The sequence below is a fragment of the Triturus cristatus genome, chromosome 5_2 (genome assembly GCF_964204655.1).
Source record: "Triturus cristatus chromosome 5_2, aTriCri1.1, whole genome shotgun sequence".
NCBI lineage: Eukaryota > Metazoa > Chordata > Amphibia > Caudata > Salamandridae > Triturus > Triturus cristatus.
This window is the reverse complement of record NC_140588.1, coordinates 618,635,566-618,657,101: the sequence shown is the minus strand read 5'-3', so window position 1 is coordinate 618,657,101 and position 21,536 is coordinate 618,635,566. Positions and strand designations below refer to the sequence as shown.

Genomic DNA, 21,536 nt, shown 5'->3' with positions numbered 1-21,536 from the left:
ATAACACATATTGTGAACCGCACTACACTGTAAGATAGGTATCCTAACCTAGTATGAGCCCTCTCAGTATTTCTCAATCAAGCTGGCTTCCCAAATATATTTTAAAAGAATAAACTTAATAATAGTACTAATGCTCCAAGTACAAAGGGGAGCTCTCAATACTATATGGGGTAAACACATTTTAACATCTCGGAAAGTTTTGAGAGAGTTCCTATGATCTAATTCAGTCATATTTTATCATGTAACCTAAAATGTTATGTTTTTCTCTATTCTTCTTCATTTCATGATTATTCTCATCCAGTCTTCCCTAGTATTTAAACCCGTTTCCACAGTATTCAGATGGCAAATGTACCATTGCTCTCTCTGTTTCCTCCTCATTTCTACATCACCCCCTCTTCTATTAATATTAATATTTATTTTTTCTAGAATGAACCACTGCAGTTTGTCACAATTGTGCCCTAGTTTTATGAAGTGTTCAGTCAAAGGGGCATTTTCTTTTTTAGTCCTGATGGCTGATTTGTGTTCGAGGAGACGTATGCGTAATTCACGACCCGTCTCCCCCACATATCCAAGTCCACAAGGACATATCAATAGGTATACCACATTGTTACTCCGACAGTTGTTCAGGGTGGTTGCTATCATAGTTTTACCTGCAAATTTTATGCTTTTAGATTCTACACAGAGTGGGCATATGGAACATGATCCACATCTATAGTTGCCTACTGCCTTATTTCCTTCCAGTGTCTGTTGAATCCTTGGGATCATGGGGTATGTTTTTACTAAAGCGTTTTTGATTGTCTTGTTCCTTCTAAAGGAAAACAATGGTTTTTGTAATTGGGTTGTTGTTCCTTGGTTCAAGACTTTCCAATTTTTATTTACTATATTTTTTATTTTATTGCTTAAACCTGAAAATTTACTCACAAACACAACTCTATCTGTGTCTTGCTTCTTTTTCTCCTTGTTAATTTCCAATAGACAATCTCTATTATAGAAGCGAGCTCTCTTAAATGAATGTTTGATAAGTTTATTTGGATATCCCCTATCTTTGAGTTTATTTTTCATTTTATCTGAAGATCTTGGATGGTTGCTACTATAATGTAGCAAAGTGTTTCTGTCAGTGGGTTTGCTATACAGTTCTACTTGCAATTCATTGTCTACACATTTGAAACAGATATCAAGAAAGTCCACTCTTTCGTCACTGTAATGAGCTGTAAATCTTAAATTGGGGTCACCTAGATTAAGCCATTCTAAAAAAGCATCTAATTCATCACTAGCACCGTTCCAAATGAATATAATGTCATCAATATAACGGTGCCAGTATGTGATGTTCTCAAAATATGGTGCCATCTCATTGTAGATATGTATCTGCTCAAAGGCACCCACATACAGACAGGCCACATGTAGCCCCCTTACTGGTCCCCTTGATGTGCTTGTACAATTCATCCTTGAACAGAAAGATATTATTCTTAAGCACCATCACAATACATGCCAGTATAAAATCTTTAAACGCTCCATTTAATTCTTCCTGTGCAAGAATGTCAGCCATGACCTTGATTGTGTCATCCTGAGGTATATTAGTGTACAGAGCTTCAATGTCTAGGGTGACCTATAATTGGGTCACCCTATTGAAGCCCTGACCTTCAAAGACAGAGATAGCATGAGCTGTGTCTTTCAAATAGGATCTTTGTTTGTGAACTAAGGGTTTCAAAAAATGATCCACATATTTGCTGAGTGGCTCCAAGATTGACCCAAAACTGCTAATTATTGGGCGCATCGGTGGATTGGACACATCTTTATGTGCCTTTGGTAGTCCATATATTACTGGAGTAACCGGATGCATATTGGATAAGAATTTATATTCATTTTCACAGATCCAACCCTCTTCTCTTCCTAATGTTAGGAGATTTGTCACCTCCTTTTTGAGGTCACTGATGGCTGTAAGTCTAATTTTGGTAATCATCAGTGTCAAATACCACTATTCCACATAGAACTTGCCAAAACATGACTAAAACTGCAGCAGGCAGAGTGCCAAACTGCAAGACTGTGTTTCCAGCAGTCATGACCGCAGCGAACAGAGGCCCATCTCTATAGTATTAGCAGTGAGTGTCACGCATCACACACAATACATGTTGGATGTCTCCGCCTCAGTCACGAGAGAGCAGCACGTTCAAGATTCTGCGATCCAGTAATCAGCCAACAACCATACAACAAGATAGCAAGTACGAATATGGGGGGAGAACACAGAATTTAGGAGTTTTCCCTCCTCTACATGCCAAATAATGGCAATAGAACAATTTATAATTGACTAATAAAAGAAACCATAATACAGTCCTGATAATTGACTGTGAAATCTATTTGTCAGCGCCCCTCTGACCCTTTGTGCCACAAACTTATTCCTCCAATTGCACACATTTACTTTTCCTCCGGCTGATATCTTGCCATAAATATTTGTCTTATCCTCCTTATAAAACTCTTCACTCCGTTCACCACATTTTCTTCTTATCCTTATCACTTGCCTTCTTCACACCGCATGTGACCTTCCACTTGTAACCACCATATATATATATATATTCCAATCAACCCTCTTCTACCAATACCACAATGCCTAACAGCTGGATTGACCTCTTGGAAGATGAACAGCCCTACAAGCATTTTTTAACAGATGTTGAATATTTTATTTTCGAACATTCACCCATTCAAAATGTCCCTACTGGTAGCCTGTTGGAGATTATGAATATGTTTATCACTAGACTGGGCGCCATCTACTCTTTTGATCAACCAACCATATTTGTATACCTTCTTAGATCTTCCCATTCAGTAACTTAAACCCCCTGATGTTGGGCCTCTGTATCTGGAGAAACTCAAATAGCATAGCCAGTGCAATTATTTTAAAAGCATCTGTTGAGCAACAGTTGTCTCAACTTGCAGAGTCGGTAAACTTTTGGCTAGTCTCCTGATAAATGATAATATTTCTAATGAACATAATAATTGATGAATACAATATACGGAATACTTTGTACATTATACAGCATGTGCCTGTTGCAATACCAAAGGCTCTTTTTCTTCCCTCTGTGCAGTTTCCCTCACTTACCAGTGGGATGACCACTCTGAGTTAGTAATACCCCATTTGAATTTCAATGGTCACAGCTGGCCATCTTCTGTGAATTCATCAGCAATTGCATTCCTTAAATATTTACTAGATTTCCACCTGATTTAGTCTATTCAGATTGTTTTAAAGGTTTTTTTTGCAAATAGTATTACTGTACAGTGCGATTACCACAGATCAGATAATACATGTTTTATTGCGTGCACCTTGACACTCCTGTCCATACCATGCAGCTACTAAGATCATTACAATATCAACAATGTAGAAAATAGGAATTGTAACAAATACATATACAGACCCCATAATACCCCTATAAATTAAGATATTTAGTTAAAGCACAGTTGACTTATTGTTCCAGCTGCTGATAGGTTTAAAGTGTGCCAGTTCTGGTTTAATGCCATTCAATTTTTTTGTGCCTGTATGGTTTACCCCTATCTGGGTTTACTGTGGTTTATCATCAGATTTGGGGGGCAGGTTCCATCCAAATGGAATCCCATCCCATTACTACACCAGTTCTCCCAGTCTAGCACTGCATATGCCTGCTAGCGTCTTCTTTAGCTTGTGCCCAATTATATAATTCAGAGCGCCATGCTTCTACAATGATTTCTATCTAACAACCATAGCACTTTTTTGTGGGAAGTGGTGTTTACTATGACAACAGATCCCAAATTATTGTGTGTCTCTGCAAGAATTACAAAATGGGCAGTGAGACTACAGGAATACACATTACAGATAAAATATGTTTCTAGTATGGAAAACAATGCAATTGATTATCTGTCCAGGATAATCACAAATAAGAATTCCAGGGAAGACTTGGAGGAGGAGGACGAGGACATTGCAGAAAATGTGTCTGAGTACCAGAGGTGCTATTTTGGGGAATAAGTGTATGGAGGAACCACATATTAGGTGAGGTCGTTCACAATGTAAAAAGAGAACGATCTAAAGATTAAGAGCTCAAGACAGAAATAAAACCTCTCAGTACAGAATCTTCTTCTGTTCCCGAGCTTACTAACTTGGCACACAAATGTCCTCTGGGAGTGTCAAGGACAAGGAGAGAATTATGTTAGGTTATTGGTGGCTGGGTGTAATCCTAGAAATGGAGAAAATAATTGGGATTTGTTTAGAGTGTACCCGAAGTGATAAAATACTGAAAACTCACACTGCCCTCATGTATTTCAGAAGGTTACCAGAGTGGCCATGCGAAGCAGTGGCCTTGGATATTTAGGGACCATTAAGGAGGTACAATGTACACCTTATTTGTTTGCACTAGTTGATTTCGATTATAAGTTACCAAAATTTCAAAGGATGGACAACATCGGTTCAAATTGTGTGAGTTTCTTGGAGAATTATTTTTTAAGCAGATTCCCACAAACAATGTAGTGTGTAGCTTTGTTTCAGAGAAGCGAAAGAGTTCTTGAAAGTGTGTGGTGCTGAATGTAAAAAAGGGCCTTATAGCACCCTCATGTTAGGTAGATTTATAGAAACCATAGATGAAGGATTCAACTGGCTACGGGTAATACTTTAGACTGGAGAAAGGAGTAACAAAATATATTAGTGGCCTCCCCATAACAAATACCATTTTGTTGTTTAGGGGTAGAGCATCTGAGACCAAATTGGTTCCAGAGTGGGTGATGTTTGGATACATGTTGGAGTGAGCTGTTAGTGTATGGTGAATGGAGAATAAGGGGGATTCAGTTACAACGGAAGAGGAAGGAATACTATGTTGATAAAAGTCATAGAGAAATTGTAGTGAAATGCTGATTTGATGAGAGTCAAAACAACTATTGGTGTGGAGAAATGATTAAATTTCACAAAGCCTTTGAGCATGATTCAACTGTTCATTAATGCAGTGAAACTTGAGGATGTGAGAATATGGGAGTCTGAGCCGGGTCTAAAATGAAAACATGTGTTCGTGAACACTGGTACAGGCCGGGGAGACGTAATAAGGTCAACTGGAAATCAGAATGATCACTGAACGATGAATTTGCATGAGTAATGTGTCAAAAGCAAGAAGGTTTCAAAATAAGTCTCTGGATTTGAAAGAAATTAAATAACTGAATATCCCACTTGCTGAATGTGTGGTCTTTGTGTTTTCTTGTTCTTTGGATTCATTATCATATATATTTGGGGGAAGCTGAGGTTTACTATTTTTTGTGTTTTAAAGAAGGAATATGTGTAGTTGCTGCTGTCACTTTTTGGGTCAGATTCTATCATGGCCTCTGGTTGAGTCAGGATATTCTGAGGCTGAGCAGTGGGATTATACTATATCTGAGATTCCTGCATTAATCTCATAGCCGTGTCATCGACTGGGTTCAGTCTTTCTGTACCACTGTTTAGTTCATCTCCATGTCTCAACTTCACAGTGTGGTACACCTGGAACTCTTATGTATAGAACATGTATGTGAGTTCAAGTTGGCTACCTCCTTCATCTTCGCTTCTTTCTGCTCCTTGCATGCGCTCCTCTCTCTCTCTCCTTGCCATGCTTATCCTCTTTCTCTCAAGATTTTTTTATTTTCTATGAACGGCAGAGCAGTTTCAAGGTATCAGAGGATGCAGGTGTTTTTTCTCTTGTTCTAATTGCATTAATTGCCTGGTGAATATGTGAAAACAGTGTGAAGTTAAAACCAACTTTACTCATGTAAAATGAGCTATTCCAATGCCCTCCTTCCACAATAAGGGGGAAAGACATGAATTCACATAGTGATGTCATCTACATGCTGCTTGATTTTCTTCACTGTATGCTGCCTTGACTATGATATATTATTGTTCTTTCTACAACTCCAAAGACAATAATTAGTGTTATCTTGTTTATCTGCATTCTGTCATTCAGCTGATCTAAACAACATCAAGTTTTCAGCCTACCGAACTGCTATGAAGCTCCGGAGACTCCAGAAGGCTCTTCGCCGTAAGAAGCATGTTATGAGACATATCTGTATTTAAGGTTTCAAGCATGTGTTGTTTCTTTCCCTCCTTGATGAATGATACTGAGCTAGAGATCCGCCAACCTAACAGGTTACACTTTATGCTGTCGGTCAGGACCCTAGTCTGGGTTTCATTTAAGGGTTATTAAAGTGCAATAACATTTGGAGAAGTGACAGTTTTCAACACAGTGACCAAATCTAGCTCCTACAAGTGTAGGTGGGAATTGCATAGTTCAGGTTCTGGGGGAGAAGAACGTCAAAAGGGATAATTTAGCTGTAATACCATACCACAATTCAAAATATCCATGTCTCCTAGCTTTTTTTTATTTACTTTATAAAAAAACATATACACAGTTGTGTAGCATGTCACACCACCCTGGTTACGTCAATGCTTTTTGGTCACTGCCATTGGCTTTGCCAATACTTTTAAAATTGTGCCAGCATTGGCAAAGCCTGTATCAGTTACCATCCATCTTCAAAAGTGTATTTACTACGCTTCAAGATGGCTGTCAATTTGTTGGTCATCTTGAAAGTACAACACGGTTATATGCTATACTTTCAAGATGGCATCCACGTTGCATCACGCAGTGTTTGCTGCCATTGTGAAAGTATACTAAATACACTTTCAAGATACATGGCTGCTACTTTTGGCTTTGCTTATGCAAGTGAAATGTTAAAAGCACTCAGCCTTGGCAAAGTCAAACAGTGACAATTGTGTACTAGAAGAGGGATGGCAGGTAAGGAACAAGAGATACAGAGAAAGCCAGGGGAGGGAAAAGAGAGACATAGGAGTGGAGAGAGGCAGAGGGGGAAAGAGGGTATGACTCTGTGCTACAGCAGTGCTCTGTGTTGGTGAGTCAGAGAGAGGATTGGAGGAGAGGGATGGGATGGGGTGTAGGGACTTGAGGGAACAATTGTTCTCAGTGTACAGACACAACAAGAGGAAGAAGAAAGTAGTAGAACATTAACTCTTATTGAGTGCTTAATGAGAAAAGAAAGTGCACAAATAAAAATTGTTTCAGGATTTCAGCAGTGAAAGAATATAACTCATCCAATCAAAAGTGATAGTAAAGAAGAAACACTTCAGGGGCAGAACAAACACAAGAAAAGGTAGAAATGCTATTCAATTAAGAGCAGGGAAATGAGATAAACAAGCAAGTCATCCAAATCACGAGCAAGGGGTCCACCCAAAGGCAGATCTATATAGTATTGTATGCAGTGTTGTCTGATATAGACAACTGAAGCTATCTGTAGTGAGACTGCAAAAAATGCAAGAACATGATTTGGGGAAAAAACTGTTATGATGATTATAAAATCCATGTTTTGATGACTCCTGTTAGAATATTCATCATCTACACCCAGGCAACTATCAAGCATCCTAATTATTGCTAAAATGTCCTCAGTAATTTCCAAATTCCTAATATGAATTCAAATACTAATTTCATTATACTCAAATGTTACTTTAGTGTCAAACAACATTTTGTGCAGCATCTCACTACTTTGGGGCTGTTAAGGATGAGATGAAGAATATCCTCCCCAGGGAACGTTTCATAATCTGCAATATCTCTCTAGATGATCGAAAATGGCCTGGCATACCCCAGTATTGCTTATATGGGTCAATATCCCCAGGTAAAATAAAATACATTTCCTTTTTTTCTCCTGGTTGCAATTGTAGTCTCATAACAATAATGACCAATCCCTTCTTCAACCATTTTATAGTAAGCTAGGTAGGTCTCCTCAGTTATTATAGTAAATCGGCATTTTATGACTACGTCTTAATTGCCACAGTCACCTCCATATAAGTGGATATATATTTTTTTTAAATTGTAAACAGTTGCATCTTGGCTATCTACTGTTAGTGCTCATTGTATTAGAACTGAAGGCCCCCACTGAATATCCAGGGCTTTAAAAGAACATGCTTGCCTCACTAGTGTCAAACGTATGATGTTTGGTGAATCCTTTTATTCAACCTGAATATCAAATAAGCAGGTCGAAGAGGCTATTTAAATTACCTTTCAATTGGATGACCTCTGCTAAAACCGATGTTTCCAATCCTAGCCACCGTTTTCATGTTATAGCTTCCAGGGAGTCAATTTACCACTGTAATCCATTAGCAAATTTGTACTCAAAGGGAGTTTACATGCACAATTTCTATAGGGGGACCTTTGCCCTTTTTTCTATACAGATGATAGAATTGCTGAACAGCATTGATGCCTCACTATGTTTTGCGTTTTCTAACCGATTCCAAGCAATTGTTTGGCATGATCCCCAAGTAAGAGTAGTTTTTGACTATGCCTATGCTTCAACCATCAATTTCTAGAAGGGACCTGATGTTATTTTCCCCAAAATATGTGTTTTTTTAGTAGTGAGTGAGGGCAATGCATACATGATTTAACTGTAGCCAGGCTGCACTTCAGACTGATTAATGTTAAATTGCAGTTCATCTGAATAATAGAACACATGTTAATGAAACACACTGATGGACTTGCTTGTTACTTATACCGTACAACCACAATAGACCTGTCAAGAACATTAGTATACTTTGAAAAGACAATAGCAAGTAGTACACATCCTGGGTTTTCTTCTCCCACAATGGGCCACATGGGTGTATTGTCCATTCTTTATCAACCGTACCTTCGCCGACTGATATCACTCAGAATCCTACCTAGTCAGCGTGGTGTCCCCCAATTTATCATCATATTCCAAAGTTATAGCATTTAATTGGAATGAAGGGTTGTTGGGAAGTCAGTAGTCAGTCAGTCAGTCAAAGTTCATTGCACATAGATGAGTATTAAAATCACGCATGATTATAATAGAATAATAAGCTGTTTGCTTCAATCTATAATCCTCTAAAAAACATTTCAGATTGCATAAATGTTCATTAAAAAAATTACTCTCACCTGAGTTATATACATTGACAGTCAACATTTTGGATGTGTTGGAAGAAGTGATTTCTATAGCCATGCAATTGCAAGAAACAACCTCCACCCTACAATGAGTTCCTTACAATTTAAACTAGATTAACATTAAAAGGCCCCCTTTTGCTCTGCCTGCTGGAGAATGACGTGCAGGCACACCGTAGGATTTATACATATCCACCCAAAAATTATTCTCCAGGTCCCAGGTCTCCTGTAAACTCACTATATCATATTCTTTTACAAAATCAAGCTACCTGGAGTCATCTTGTTTACTTCTTAGACCTGCTATATTCCAACTAATAATCTTGCAGTTGGAGTTTTCACTCTCACTAGTCCCCTGACCCCTGGTGATGTCACTATTGGTACTCCGATGTCGGAGAGAAGGCTCCAGTCAATCATTTCCATCTAGGAGAGTTAATGGCATAAATCTGTTTTGACAAGCTAAACTGGTTTTCCCTTCTACCGCCCCAGTGGGCAATGTTGGCAGTTTAGGTGAGGACGATGTCCTGCGGGGAATTATATTAGGTAATAACTCCTCCCTGGAACTTGGTCAGGGTAAAGAACGCCCCCTTCTGTCTACTGAGGGCCAAACCCCCTGCTGACTCCTACCAGTTGGCTGTACCCCCTCATATGGTGGATAAAAGAACCCCAAGGGTAAGGCCCTAATGCCCCCTGGGCCTTCATTGGGACCTTCTTGGAATAACTACCCCACTATGTCTGCACGATCGAAGTTGACAACAATAGAATCACCTACTGCCTGTTTTGCCCCCATGGCCAACCAATCCCACTCACCTGGCCATTAAGATGTGTGAGGAGACCCGGGCTCTGCTGCTAGAATGTTGATCACACCAGTGTTTAGTTTTACGTAACAGCTCGGAAGTAGATTCAAGACAGTGCTCTCTAAGTGGGGGAACACCTATGAGAATAGCAACCAGAGGAGTAGCTTCTGGTGGCAAGTTGAGTCTGCAACTATTTGTCGCCCTATTATCCTCCTGATTAACGTGGTTCCTGCCCCGATATGGAGGCTTATGATTGGACACAGGGCCAGGAGCTGACTCAGTATGATCACAATTCTTGCTCACTACCCAACTGCCTAAGGTTGCAACTGGATGAGTGACGGCGATAGAACCCAGACTATTCTTGGACAAGGTTCGATTAGCGAACCCCTCTTCCCTTTTTTTCGCTGTAGAATACATTTGTGAATGGGTGAGAGCATGATTATCGGACAACACCCAATTATTTTTCAAGTCCCCTAATTGGGTCTGTAGGCGCTCTAATTTCCCCATTACCCCGTTTACCAGTGCGTTAAGTGAAACTGTAATGTCTTTAACAAAAGTAGAGAGAATAGACTCCAACAAAGAGTTGAACTGATCCTCCATAACTTTCCGGACAGCTGATTGAACGAGTGAGTCCAAATCGCCAACATGGTTAATGGCTGAGTCAGCAGTTAACTGCCCCTGTTTAGTGGATCTCCTTTTCCCCCTTTTTTGCCCTGGGGGTTGTCATAGTGCCTTCCGCAGGGGTGCGTCCACTCCCAAAGTCTCTCCCCTAGTCTTTCCCTCCTCACACCAGGGCACTCTATCAGTAGTCGTGGGGCCCTCTCCCTTGGCTCCCAACTCACTAACAGTGACTACTGACTTTTAGTGGAGAAATTTTGGGGAAAAATAGCTGGTAGAGTATTTGTCCTAGGAAGGTCAGAGCTCAAACCCAGTTCAACCTCGGCATTTTGAATTTCCTTATTCAAAGCCCCCACTGCAGAGGTTAAATAAGAGTTTTTGGGCACCTTTGCTCTTACTTTCCCTGGGTCCAGGCTACACAGTTGTTTGCGCTTACCCATGGTGGTAGCAGGAGCATTGATGTAAAGAGGGTGGCTCGGCCCAGCCTCCTCCGGGCTCTGACAAGCGCAGACGGGCCCGCCCGTGCTGCGGGAAGCCCTCGATGATTTTATATGCCTCCAGGCGCTCACGTAGCTGTCAGCCCCTCCCTGGTGCTAAATCTCCTGGCGCTGTAGTCCCCCGACACCGGCCACAACAATGGGCTACTGCCTCTGGGCTTCCCGCTGCGGGAAGCCCTCAATGATTTTATGCGTCTCCGGGCGCTTGCATTTCTCTCAGCGCCTCCCTGGCACAAAGTCTCCTGGGGGCTGAAGTCCACCGACACCGGCCACAACAACGGGACTTCCTCCCGGGCTCCCCAGTCAGTAAATGCACAATGCAACAGCAAAGGTCCATCATCAAAAGCTTGTTTTGCAAGTCTATTAATGTTGCAAATAGTATTTTGCTGACATTTTTGGTCTCAATCCTGTAAGAGTGACAGGCAATGCTGACATATTGCTTGGTCCAGTCAATCTTGGTACTTGCAGGCTTGGTCCACTCCAGCAGGTGCTCATGTGATACTATGATGATCTTAGCATGCGCAGCCTAGAATTTCCTGAGGGTGTCCTTGCCCTATATTTTTAACAGTATCTTAATTCATCCAGATCTACCCTTGCAGCAAGAGTCACAAGAAAGAGCCGTAAAGAGCTTGTGCCATATGGTTCTGCTATTTGTGATATCAAACTATACATCTCACTTCATTGTTCTCATTTCCAACAGATGCCAGCTTCCAAAAGAATTATTTTCACAATTAATGACTGCTTCACATACATTCAGTCAATTCATTTGGCATACTTCCCACTTCTTACATTTAAAAAAAAAGACTCATTGATGTCTTTGTTTGACTAATAATTGTTACAGCTCTGACTTTTTTAAGTCAGTACGTACTTCTCTCTCATATATCATGTTTAATTATGAAACCTTCTGAGTGATTTCCTATGCAAATCCAACAATTCCCGAAAATGCCCAGCAGACAAATTAATCGTTATGTTACCGATCAGCTTCAGATAAGTCTCCAATGTCTTTTGACACTGTACTGGTATTTTGCCAGCCATTGTCCCTAAACTCTTCTTGTGGAGTAATTCCTGATTTTCTGTCTCAGCAGATTTAAAGCCCCTGCATGTCTCCTTTAACTTCAGCATTCAATTGATATATTTGTTTTTAAGCTGGTAGCTTATGAACTCGAAGAGATATACACCACGGATAATGATGATCCTGCTCTATCCTTAGAGTTATCCTGAAATCTAAGTACCATTTACCATTCTTCCATTAAGAAGTTTAAAATCAATAACAGCGCCTCTTAATCCATCAATCCCTGTCAGCTGAGTTTGAACATCCCCAATTATACTCCCATTAAGCTAAGTGCATTCATGTTCCTGTTGTAACCCAATTATCTTTTCCCTTGTGTCTTCTCTGCGATTAGATGTGAAATAACCCTACCCCTTTCTCATTCAAACTGCTACATGCACATATTTTCCATTGAAATCACTTGTGATCACACAGTTTAACACATCCTTATGAGTTTAGACGATCAAAAGATAGTGTTATCTTGATTGCATTGCATATGATGTTGTATACCAGAAGGGTAATGCAAATAACAGGAGGGTTTAATGAAGAAATCATTGAAATGCACAGTATGTAATTAGTTTGTAACAATAGCTGTTTAACTTCTATTGCTGTCATTATGGACATCAATAATTGCGTCTCACAGATTGTTGTGCGCATTGAGACATTAAATTATAGTCAGTAATGTCAGTGGACCAACAACCAAGTTTTTCCTGTAGAAGCAATATTTGGAATTCCACAAATGTATTAAAATGTGTAGAGAACCCATATCTAGTGCATCATACCATACTTATAGGTTACAAGTCATCATAAGAATAACAGCTCCCTTTTTGATTTATGATGCCAGACATCCAGAACCACTATATATTATTTTTTTGCCAACTGATCCCACCTTTTTGAGCAGGGGAATTAGATCCATCAAGAGGATTGTAGATTCTTTAAGGTTTATCATAGTAAGGGCCTCATTACGATGTTGTGTGGAAAGCCTCCGACCGACAGTTGGATTCCCCTAGACCGAGTCAGAACCCATCTGCCTGAGTCGGTCGGAATCCAATCTGCCCGACCGATTACGATGCTCGGGGTCAGAAGGAGAACGTTTGGTCATTCCGAATCGGTCCAGATCAGCAATAGGAGAATCCGAGTCAGTCGGAGGCAATTCGTACAGCTCTACGGACAGCGTTTCCGACCAACCGAATACGATGTCGAATTCTGACAGCCGTTCCGACTCGGTCTGTCCGACACAAAAAGGCTGTCAGAAACTGGCTTCGGGGGCCCCTAGCAGGCCCCCCTTCATCATGAGGCTTCCAGTTAGGGGCCTTGGGGGTACCCAAGGTACCCCCCTGTAAGACTATGCAGGCACCATGGGGTGCCCGCCACAGGGTGCAAGGTTTTCAGCAGACACCCTTTTTCCCCATTAGAGCATGTGTTGTCAGTCATAACACAGGTTCCCATAGAAGTCAATGGGAGTCGTTCTGAACGTTGTTCAGATGTATCGTAATCAGTCGGGAGGAACTGCCCCTAGCAGGTCTCCCTTCATCCTGAGGCTTCCTGTTGGGGGCCGCGGGGGTACCCAAGGTACCCCCCTGTAAGACCATGCACTGTTTGGCATGCACCATGGGGTGCCCGCCATAGGGTGCAAGGCTTTCAAAAGACACCCCTTTTCACCTAGGAACCTGTGTTGTCAGTCAGAAAATAGGCTCCCATTGACTTACGGACAGTGTTAGGAAGCATCGTAATCAGTCAAGAGGAACTGCCGACCGCAAGTCGGTTGGATCCCGAATCCGAGACCTGTCGGGCAGAATGTTTCCACCTGACATGGTAATGAGACCCTAAATGATTAAAATGACTGAAAGTTTCAAAGATGTATACATTTGGACAGTTGACGTGACACATCTGGAATTGAGGTTTTGGAGCCTTAGAGAGGATCAGTTTTATGAATAGGATCTAGCAATATAAGTGCTGAAACTATGTGCAGGTCCTCCTTCTTCAAGTTACTTGAGCTGGAAATAAAACGTAACAACAGTTCAGTTTCCAGTGTTCCATCCACTCATTCTGATGGCAAGACTGTATTTTCTTAAATTAGTTTCTTCAAGAATACCATTTTGTAGTAATCAAGTCCACACATGTTGATGTAGATCAGGAAGATTTCTTGTAGATATGTAGATGAAATAAATAAGTCCAGTACAGGTCCTGAACAAGTCCCACCAGGAGCAGCCAGCATGCTGCTGAGCACATTCCAAACTGTGGCTTTTCTTCCCAGATTCCAAACATTACGTAATACATCATCACAGTAACATTCCACTCACTGAGCATGTGGTGGAAAATGGCATACATAAACATAGACAGGATACTAGGATACTACACATTTGTTAAGCATGCAATGTGAAACTTTGCAAAACTAATGGATAAGTACACTTTTGTTTGCAGTGTTCTCTTCAGTGGACAGAATATGTTGATACTGGTAAATCCGAAAATAGTTATCACACTTCAACAGCTTTTTACAGATGACAGGATGAGATAGAGCAAAAAATTGAGCCACTCAAAGGCATGCATTGTTTCTTATGAACAATTACATTCATAACATACAAAATACCATATTCTTGTACATGAGGGATGTATTATGGCTAATCATTGCTCGGACAATTAACTTGTTTACATAAAGTTTACTGACAAATCTGACCTCTGCAATGTTGCCATGTTTTCTCATTGATGCAACTCCTGCTTTGGGCCCCATGCCTCCTTCTTCCTGCGTGCATGCCTTGCAGTGGACTTGGTGACCCTGAAAACAGCCTCCGAAGTATTCAATGAGCACGAACTGCAATCAAGTGATCGAGTGATGGATGTCGTTGAAGTCATCCACTGCCTGACTGCACTTTACGAGCAGCTGGAGGAGGAAAGAGGTGTTCTGGTCAATGTTCCGCTTTGTGTGGACATGAGCTTGAACTGGTTGCTCAACGTTTTCGACAGGTATTGACTGCTTTTTGCTGTAAGAAGTCTTGTATGTTTTGCTTTATTACATTCCTTCAGAGACGTTGCTAATACAAAAATACCAACTGCTGCTGAAGGACCATGCAAAAATATACAGGGAGTTAAATTTCAATGCACTCTATACCCAATTCACCGATGGTTTTGGGCACCTAAGTTCAGCATAGTTGGAGAAAAAACAGGTAGAGGTTAAATTTTCTGGCCTGATTCACAGAATCATTGGAACTTTACTCTTGGGTTGCCACATTTGGAAAGGTGGAATTTGCACCAGTATGGTGAGATTCTGGTAGTCCTAAAACAATGATTATGGGTGAGCCTGTTGGTGTTCTTGTGAGGTCATATCTGCAAATATAAATGAGCAACCATAAATGTGTTAAACTCAGGGAATTTTCATGCTCCTTCCAGACAGTTTCCCACCAAGGAAATGACCGTAAATCTACGGTTGCTAGTAGCAGGGAGAAGTGTACTTTGGGAGTAAGAATACTAGAAAGGACACCCCCAGACATAATAGGGTTGTAGGAAAGATTTTCCACATGAAAACAAATTTTTCAGGTGCCTAACTAACAGTCAAAATAGAAATCATGTCAACCAATCACGTCAATAAAGACAAACTCTGTATATTTATCAAGGTACCTTTTTCTAAATCATCAAATATGAATGGTAAATTCACAAGAATACATTAGTATTTTTTTTGTACTTTTTGTTAATTCAAATTATTATATTGTGATCGTTCTCTAGTCCAGTTCATCCGGAACTTTTAACAAAATGTTTTTGTTCACTTGCAAAATGTCATGTCACCTTGGAAGCAGGAAGCACATCGAAACATTTTCATATCCACACACTCACTTCCACATTAGCTTGCAACATAGTCAACACAATTATTCATAGAGAAAAGTACTCTAACCGTAGGAAGGAAACTCTAGTGATGAACATGTGATGCAACGTGGAATGTCAAATCCTCCCTTCGTCACAGACCAAATGTCGCAATAGCACATTAACTCAATACATTCATTGGTGGGGCCCATAACACCAACACTCAGACTTCATTGATCTGCTCTCCCGGGAGGGATAAGTTTCCATACGCTGACATGAAAGGAATATCTTTTCACCTAAACCCTAATATACATTGAAAACCTTTATTAATTTCAAACCTCATGATATTCCCCTCATTTGGCGATGAATCAGTTAGTTGAATTTGGGTATTTGGTAATTCAATTCTTTTATTCATACTCTTCTCTTAATCTGATTTCTTCAAAAAACAACTCAACACATTTGTCTATTAATCAAAGCATCGTTTATCTAATTAATTGCAAATTTTAGAAAATCATCGACCAAACCGTAGAACATCATATTTACCTAATCTGGCTATCAGTCATCCTCTGAGTCAATCAAGTCGTGGAAAAATCTTAAATTCATCAAAGCCAGGCCGCAATTCAGTCTGTCAAAGATTCATGGAAACAGCTGTCCAGCAGTGTCACCGTCCTCTCCGTCAGCATAATGTCAGGAAATTCGCAGCAAGACAAATCGAACCCCTCAACTCACTATTCTACCAACTTTTATAATGATTTTAATGTCAAAATGTATCAAGGATGAGTTTTAGACAGTTCTGATTGGTGGGTTTGGGGTCGTTCGGTGAAGTTCTCACATAGTCTATTTGATTAAGTCATCACACTTGCTGGTTCCGGTTTTAAAGACAGACCTTTGTTTCGTGGTCCTGGCAACTCTCCCAGTACAACTTGCCTGGGGTGAGGACGAGGCCATTGTTGCTTGCTGTTGCGCAGGCGCATTTCACCCGAAACCTCGTGGAACGGTGACTAGGGCAGTCGAGTCAAAAGTCAGCCATCATTACAAAGGTCCAAACGGTCAACTTAAGCAAAACAAACACAAAACATGATTAAAACATAGAAATGGCTAATAAAATGATAAACCCTCACTAATTCCCCTATGTGTATGTAATTACCTAGCATAATAGCAACATTTAAAGCGTTTATATTCACCCAGTGATGTCATCTGGTGCAACTTACAATTACATCACAAAAGCAACATATATCATGCAATATTCTAATTTTCTACCATTAGTATGCGTACATATATTAGTATACAATTAGTTTAGCCATGCAAAATGCAAATCCCATGTGTAATTCTTTCGTTAATATAATTGGTGAGTTATCACTACAAACGGATTAATAATATTACAATTAATAGATTATTCGGATTAATATAAACATGCAGAATGGGGGGGGGTATACAACATTTTGTACTACCCGCTCCATCAATCCCCCCTTTGGTGATTATATCACCACACCAACAAAATTTTGTATCCCTTTTACGGAATTTAAAAGTGATTTCCTGTTTTTATTCATATTTCAGTTTCCCCTGTTTCTTCTCTTTTTGCTAATTTATACATGCTTTCCTTAAACTCCTCCAATTCTATCTCTTCAAATTCTCTTTCTTGTTTCTTATCTCTTCTCCTTAAATTTTCTCTTCTTAACTTCTTCTGATTTTTATCCTTTTTATGACAAATACACCCTAATTTAATTATTAATACTATGAAAATCATACATGTTAATGGAAATAATATCTTACCTAAAAACGTACTACCTAGTTTTACTATGAAATCTTTAATAGCTGATAATTTCTTTCCAATCTTTTCCCAAACACCTTCAACCTCCAGTGGTGCAATTTCGTCATGCAATTCTGTAATATTTTTAATATAAATTATCAAATCTTTACTTTCGTCCGGAATGTAAGTACAACAGTGTTGAACTTTCAGCATTCCACAGACTCCACCATCTTTTGCCAATAATATATCAAGGGCAAGTCGATTTTGCATTACCATAGCACGCATGGCAACCATTTCAGTATTTACTAATAAAAATCCTCCAGCGGTGCTTGTGGACAAGCGATCCACTACTGTTGAAATTCTTCTAATTTTGTTTGCATTCAGAGATATTCCCACTGCTGGTATCAATGCTCCAAAAATGTCACCCACAATTTCTGTCCAAGAGTCTCTCTTACTACGTGCTAAATAACTACCTAAACTATGTAAACCATCTTCTCCTCTATCCATATGAAAAATCTTTGGAAAAACCAGGCCTACATAACATGTGCCATACCAATGGTCTGGCAAACGATAATATGCCCTATTCCCACAAATGAAATATAACCCAGGAAAAACTGGATCTTTTCCACCTTTAAATCCCCATCCACCCATGATTCGGTATGTATCATGGCACTCACTATTACCTACAAAATAATTACCATATGCAGTTTGATTCCTTCTAATACACAATTTCCCTCTCCGAGGCCAATCTAAAGCCATAGTTGGACTAGCTTATCCTTTCAGATATTTTTCCATTTCTACATCCCACTTTTCCTTCAGATGCTTTTCTTTGCATTTTCAGTCTCCTTTCTTCAACCATATCTAAAAATGTATTTTCCTCTTTCTTTAAACTGCATGTCAAATTGTTCTTAAATATATATTCTAATGTTAGTTCTTTAGTCTCCAAGAAAAATTTACCTAATACTTTTGCAGGTTTTACCTTGTTTAGCTTGTTAATTGACGGTATTTGTGAAAATATAGCATCTACATCTGAAAGATAATACTCTAATTTCCCTGTTTGATAAAATAGACTAGCTATTACACTACATGTTATTCCATAAGTTACTGGAAGGTGGTGATAAGTCACTCCCTCCGATACAGAGGCAGGTAACTGCATACAAACGTAGCAGTCCCTTACGTCCATTGTCTTTACATATTCATACAACAATTTTGAAAACACATTATTAGAAAAATCAGTTATAGACCTGTCTTTATGTAAATATTTTTTATCTATTCTGGTCGGTACTACCTTTTGAATCTTTTCTATATTAGTTTTATTCTCACTATGTTCTTCTAGTGTATCTATAGTAACTTTGAATGAGATCAGGAGAGCAAGTATGCTCCATAGAAGCATTAGTAATCCTGTACAACAACAACACATTTTACACCTCCTCAAAAATGTACATCTACCTTTGCTACTATCTATGTTTGCCATTTTTGCTAAAATGGACCGTGTCTTTTGACTTAGCCTCTTCTACTTCACAACTAGTTTTTCTAACCCAAGGCTCTAAGCACCTACTTGGTTCTACCAGTATTTGTGTTTTTCTGTATTTTATTGTCTTTCTATCAATAGTTTTCTTATCTCATTCAGTTTGGCATTTCATCATATTTCACTTTTCCTTCGTGATCTGTATACAGAATGTCCTGAACATCCGCTTCTTCTCCAATATCGGACAAGATAACTCTCAGGATTTCCGATTCTTCGTCTTCCTCAACCACTTCTGGTACAACCACCTCTGGATTTCCTTGGCTATCCGCCTCTTCTTTTACTTCAGGCAGGGCCACATACGTCCATTCTGGTGATTTATACTTCTGGTTAGGTTTCCTTGTTCTTTTGCTTTCTTTAACTACAATTGTTTCTTCTTCTTTTGATTTCTCCTGACTCGTCACTTCATTCACCTGTTCAGCCCTTGGTGAATTTACTCGTATCAGTCGATATCTCAATCTTTTTATTTTATTCGGCCAAACGTCGTCTTTTGCAGTTCTTTTCAATTTACTCCCTTTATCGTTCTTTTCAGTTCTCCAAGCTCTCTTTCTTAGAACTCGACCTTCAGGTATTTCACCTTCACTTTCCACTGACTCTGTTTCAACTTGCTTTTTACTCTCAACAGTTTCTTTTTCCACCACTTGTCTTGTTTTCCCTACTTCTGTCCCTCCTCGAATCTCTGACACGCAATCTTCCTGCTGACTACTTGTCCCTGCTTCTAACTGGATGTTGGAGTTCCCTACACCTCCTCGGGGGTCTTCCACTATAATCTTTCCCTCTCTCTCTGTATCTGGCACCTGTCCATCTAAATGTGTTGTTTCAGGTGGAATTTCTCTTAATCTTTCATTTGGCACTTCCTTTTCATTCATTTCTTTTATCGTCTCTTCACTGTCTTTTTCTTTGTTCTTTCCTTGTTCTTTCCTGGAACATTGTGCTCCTTGTTCGGTTTCTGAGTCTGAACTGGTATCAGAAATCTGTAACCTTCTTCTCAGGGAACTACTTCTGGGGACAAATGTTAAACTTGGTTCTGCTTCCCCCCTTTCAGGGTTTTCTTTGGCTTTTGGCTCTCCGTCATCTGACTCAGTACTAGATTCTGATTCATCAAAATACTCTTTTTCTGTGCTGTCCACTGGATTTGGAATTCTCACAGTATGGCTTGCATGGATCCAGTTTTTCAATCCAGCACACTTCACAGCTGTTGTTGTGGTCAAGATGACTTGTCTTGGTTTTCCCCACCTTGGAACCAAACAGTTTCTTCTTCTGTGGACTTTTATCCTTACCCAGTCCCCTGGGCTTAGATCATGGGCTAGCTTCTTTTCAAGGGTGGTGGCATCCACTCCAACCTGATGAAACACAGAATGAACTGCATCAGCCAGGCTTTTACAGTATTCCAACACCATGTCATCAGTTATAGTCATCAGCTTGTTGACTGGTATAAACACGTGGCGCATGGCTCGACCCATGATGATTTCATGGGGGCTTAACCCCGTAGTTCTGTCTAGAATTGATCTAATAGTCATGAGTAACAGAGGCAAGACATCAGGCCATTTCATACCTGTGGCTAAACACATTTTCCCTATCCTGTTTTTGATAGTACCATTCATCTGTTCCACCACACCAGAAGCCTCTGGTCGGTAGGCACAATGCAGTTTTGGTCGTACATTCAATGCTTCACAAATCAGTTTTATGATCTCATTATGGAAATGTCCTCCTCGGTCTGATTCAATTGTCACTGGGAACCCAAATCTAGGGATACATTCCCTCAAAAGTAATTTTGCCACTGTCATCCCATCATTTCTTCTTGTTGGAAATCCCTCTACCCATCTGGAAAATAGACAGACCATAACTAAAACATACCTCAACCTATTACAGGGAGGCATCTCAATAAAGTCCACCTGCATTCTGGTAAAAGGCCCTCCTTCTCGACCTATTGTTTCTAGACTCACTACTGTCTTTCTTCCAGGATTGTATTGCAGACATATTAAGCATCTCTGACAAAGACTTTCTGCTACAAGTCTGAACTTTGCATTGTACTAGGTTTGTTTAAATGACCTGATCATGCCATCTCTCCCTATGTGTCCCTGACCATGATACATCCGTGCCATGGCAGACATCATGCTATCAGGCATAACTGGTCTTCCATCCCGATAGACCCACACATGATGCTTCTCTCTTGGTGCACATCCTGCTTTTACCCACTGCTTTATTTCCTCATCTCCTGCTTCTTCCTGCAATTGTCTTACTACTTCCCATGTTCCCACAATGTTAGTAAACAACAAGGAGCAAGAAACCCCTTCTCTTTCCTTAGCCCGATTAATGGAATTCTGATTTCGTGCACGGTATTGTGCCATGTCATTTGCGAATTTATTTCCAGTTGAGACATAATCACCACTGTGACTGTGGGCAGCACACTTTACAACAGCCAATTCTTTCTTACAAAATTGTAATTTTGATGGTGACACCTTTAGTCCTCCATCTGCCAAATGATTTAGCAGGGCTATCGTGTCTACCTCACAAGCTTCACGGGTTTTCGATGCCACAAGAAGGTCATTGATGTATTGAACTAACAATGAATTTTC

The 21,536-nt window shown here is 40.0% G+C and overlaps 1 protein-coding gene across 2 annotated transcripts in view; it reads left to right on the top strand.

The window, feature by feature from the left end:
- The window catches only part of DRP2 (dystrophin related protein 2), a 955,857-nt gene that overhangs the window by 784,908 nt on the left and 149,413 nt on the right, over positions 1-21,536 (top strand). For both annotated transcript variants that reach the window (XM_085607714.1, XM_085607715.1), the window contains 2 exons: positions 5,937-6,011; positions 14,650-14,851. In XM_085607714.1, the coding sequence (XP_085463840.1) occupies positions 5,937-6,011; positions 14,650-14,851 (277 nt within the window). The remainder of the gene's footprint in view (positions 1-5,936; positions 6,012-14,649; positions 14,852-21,536) is intronic.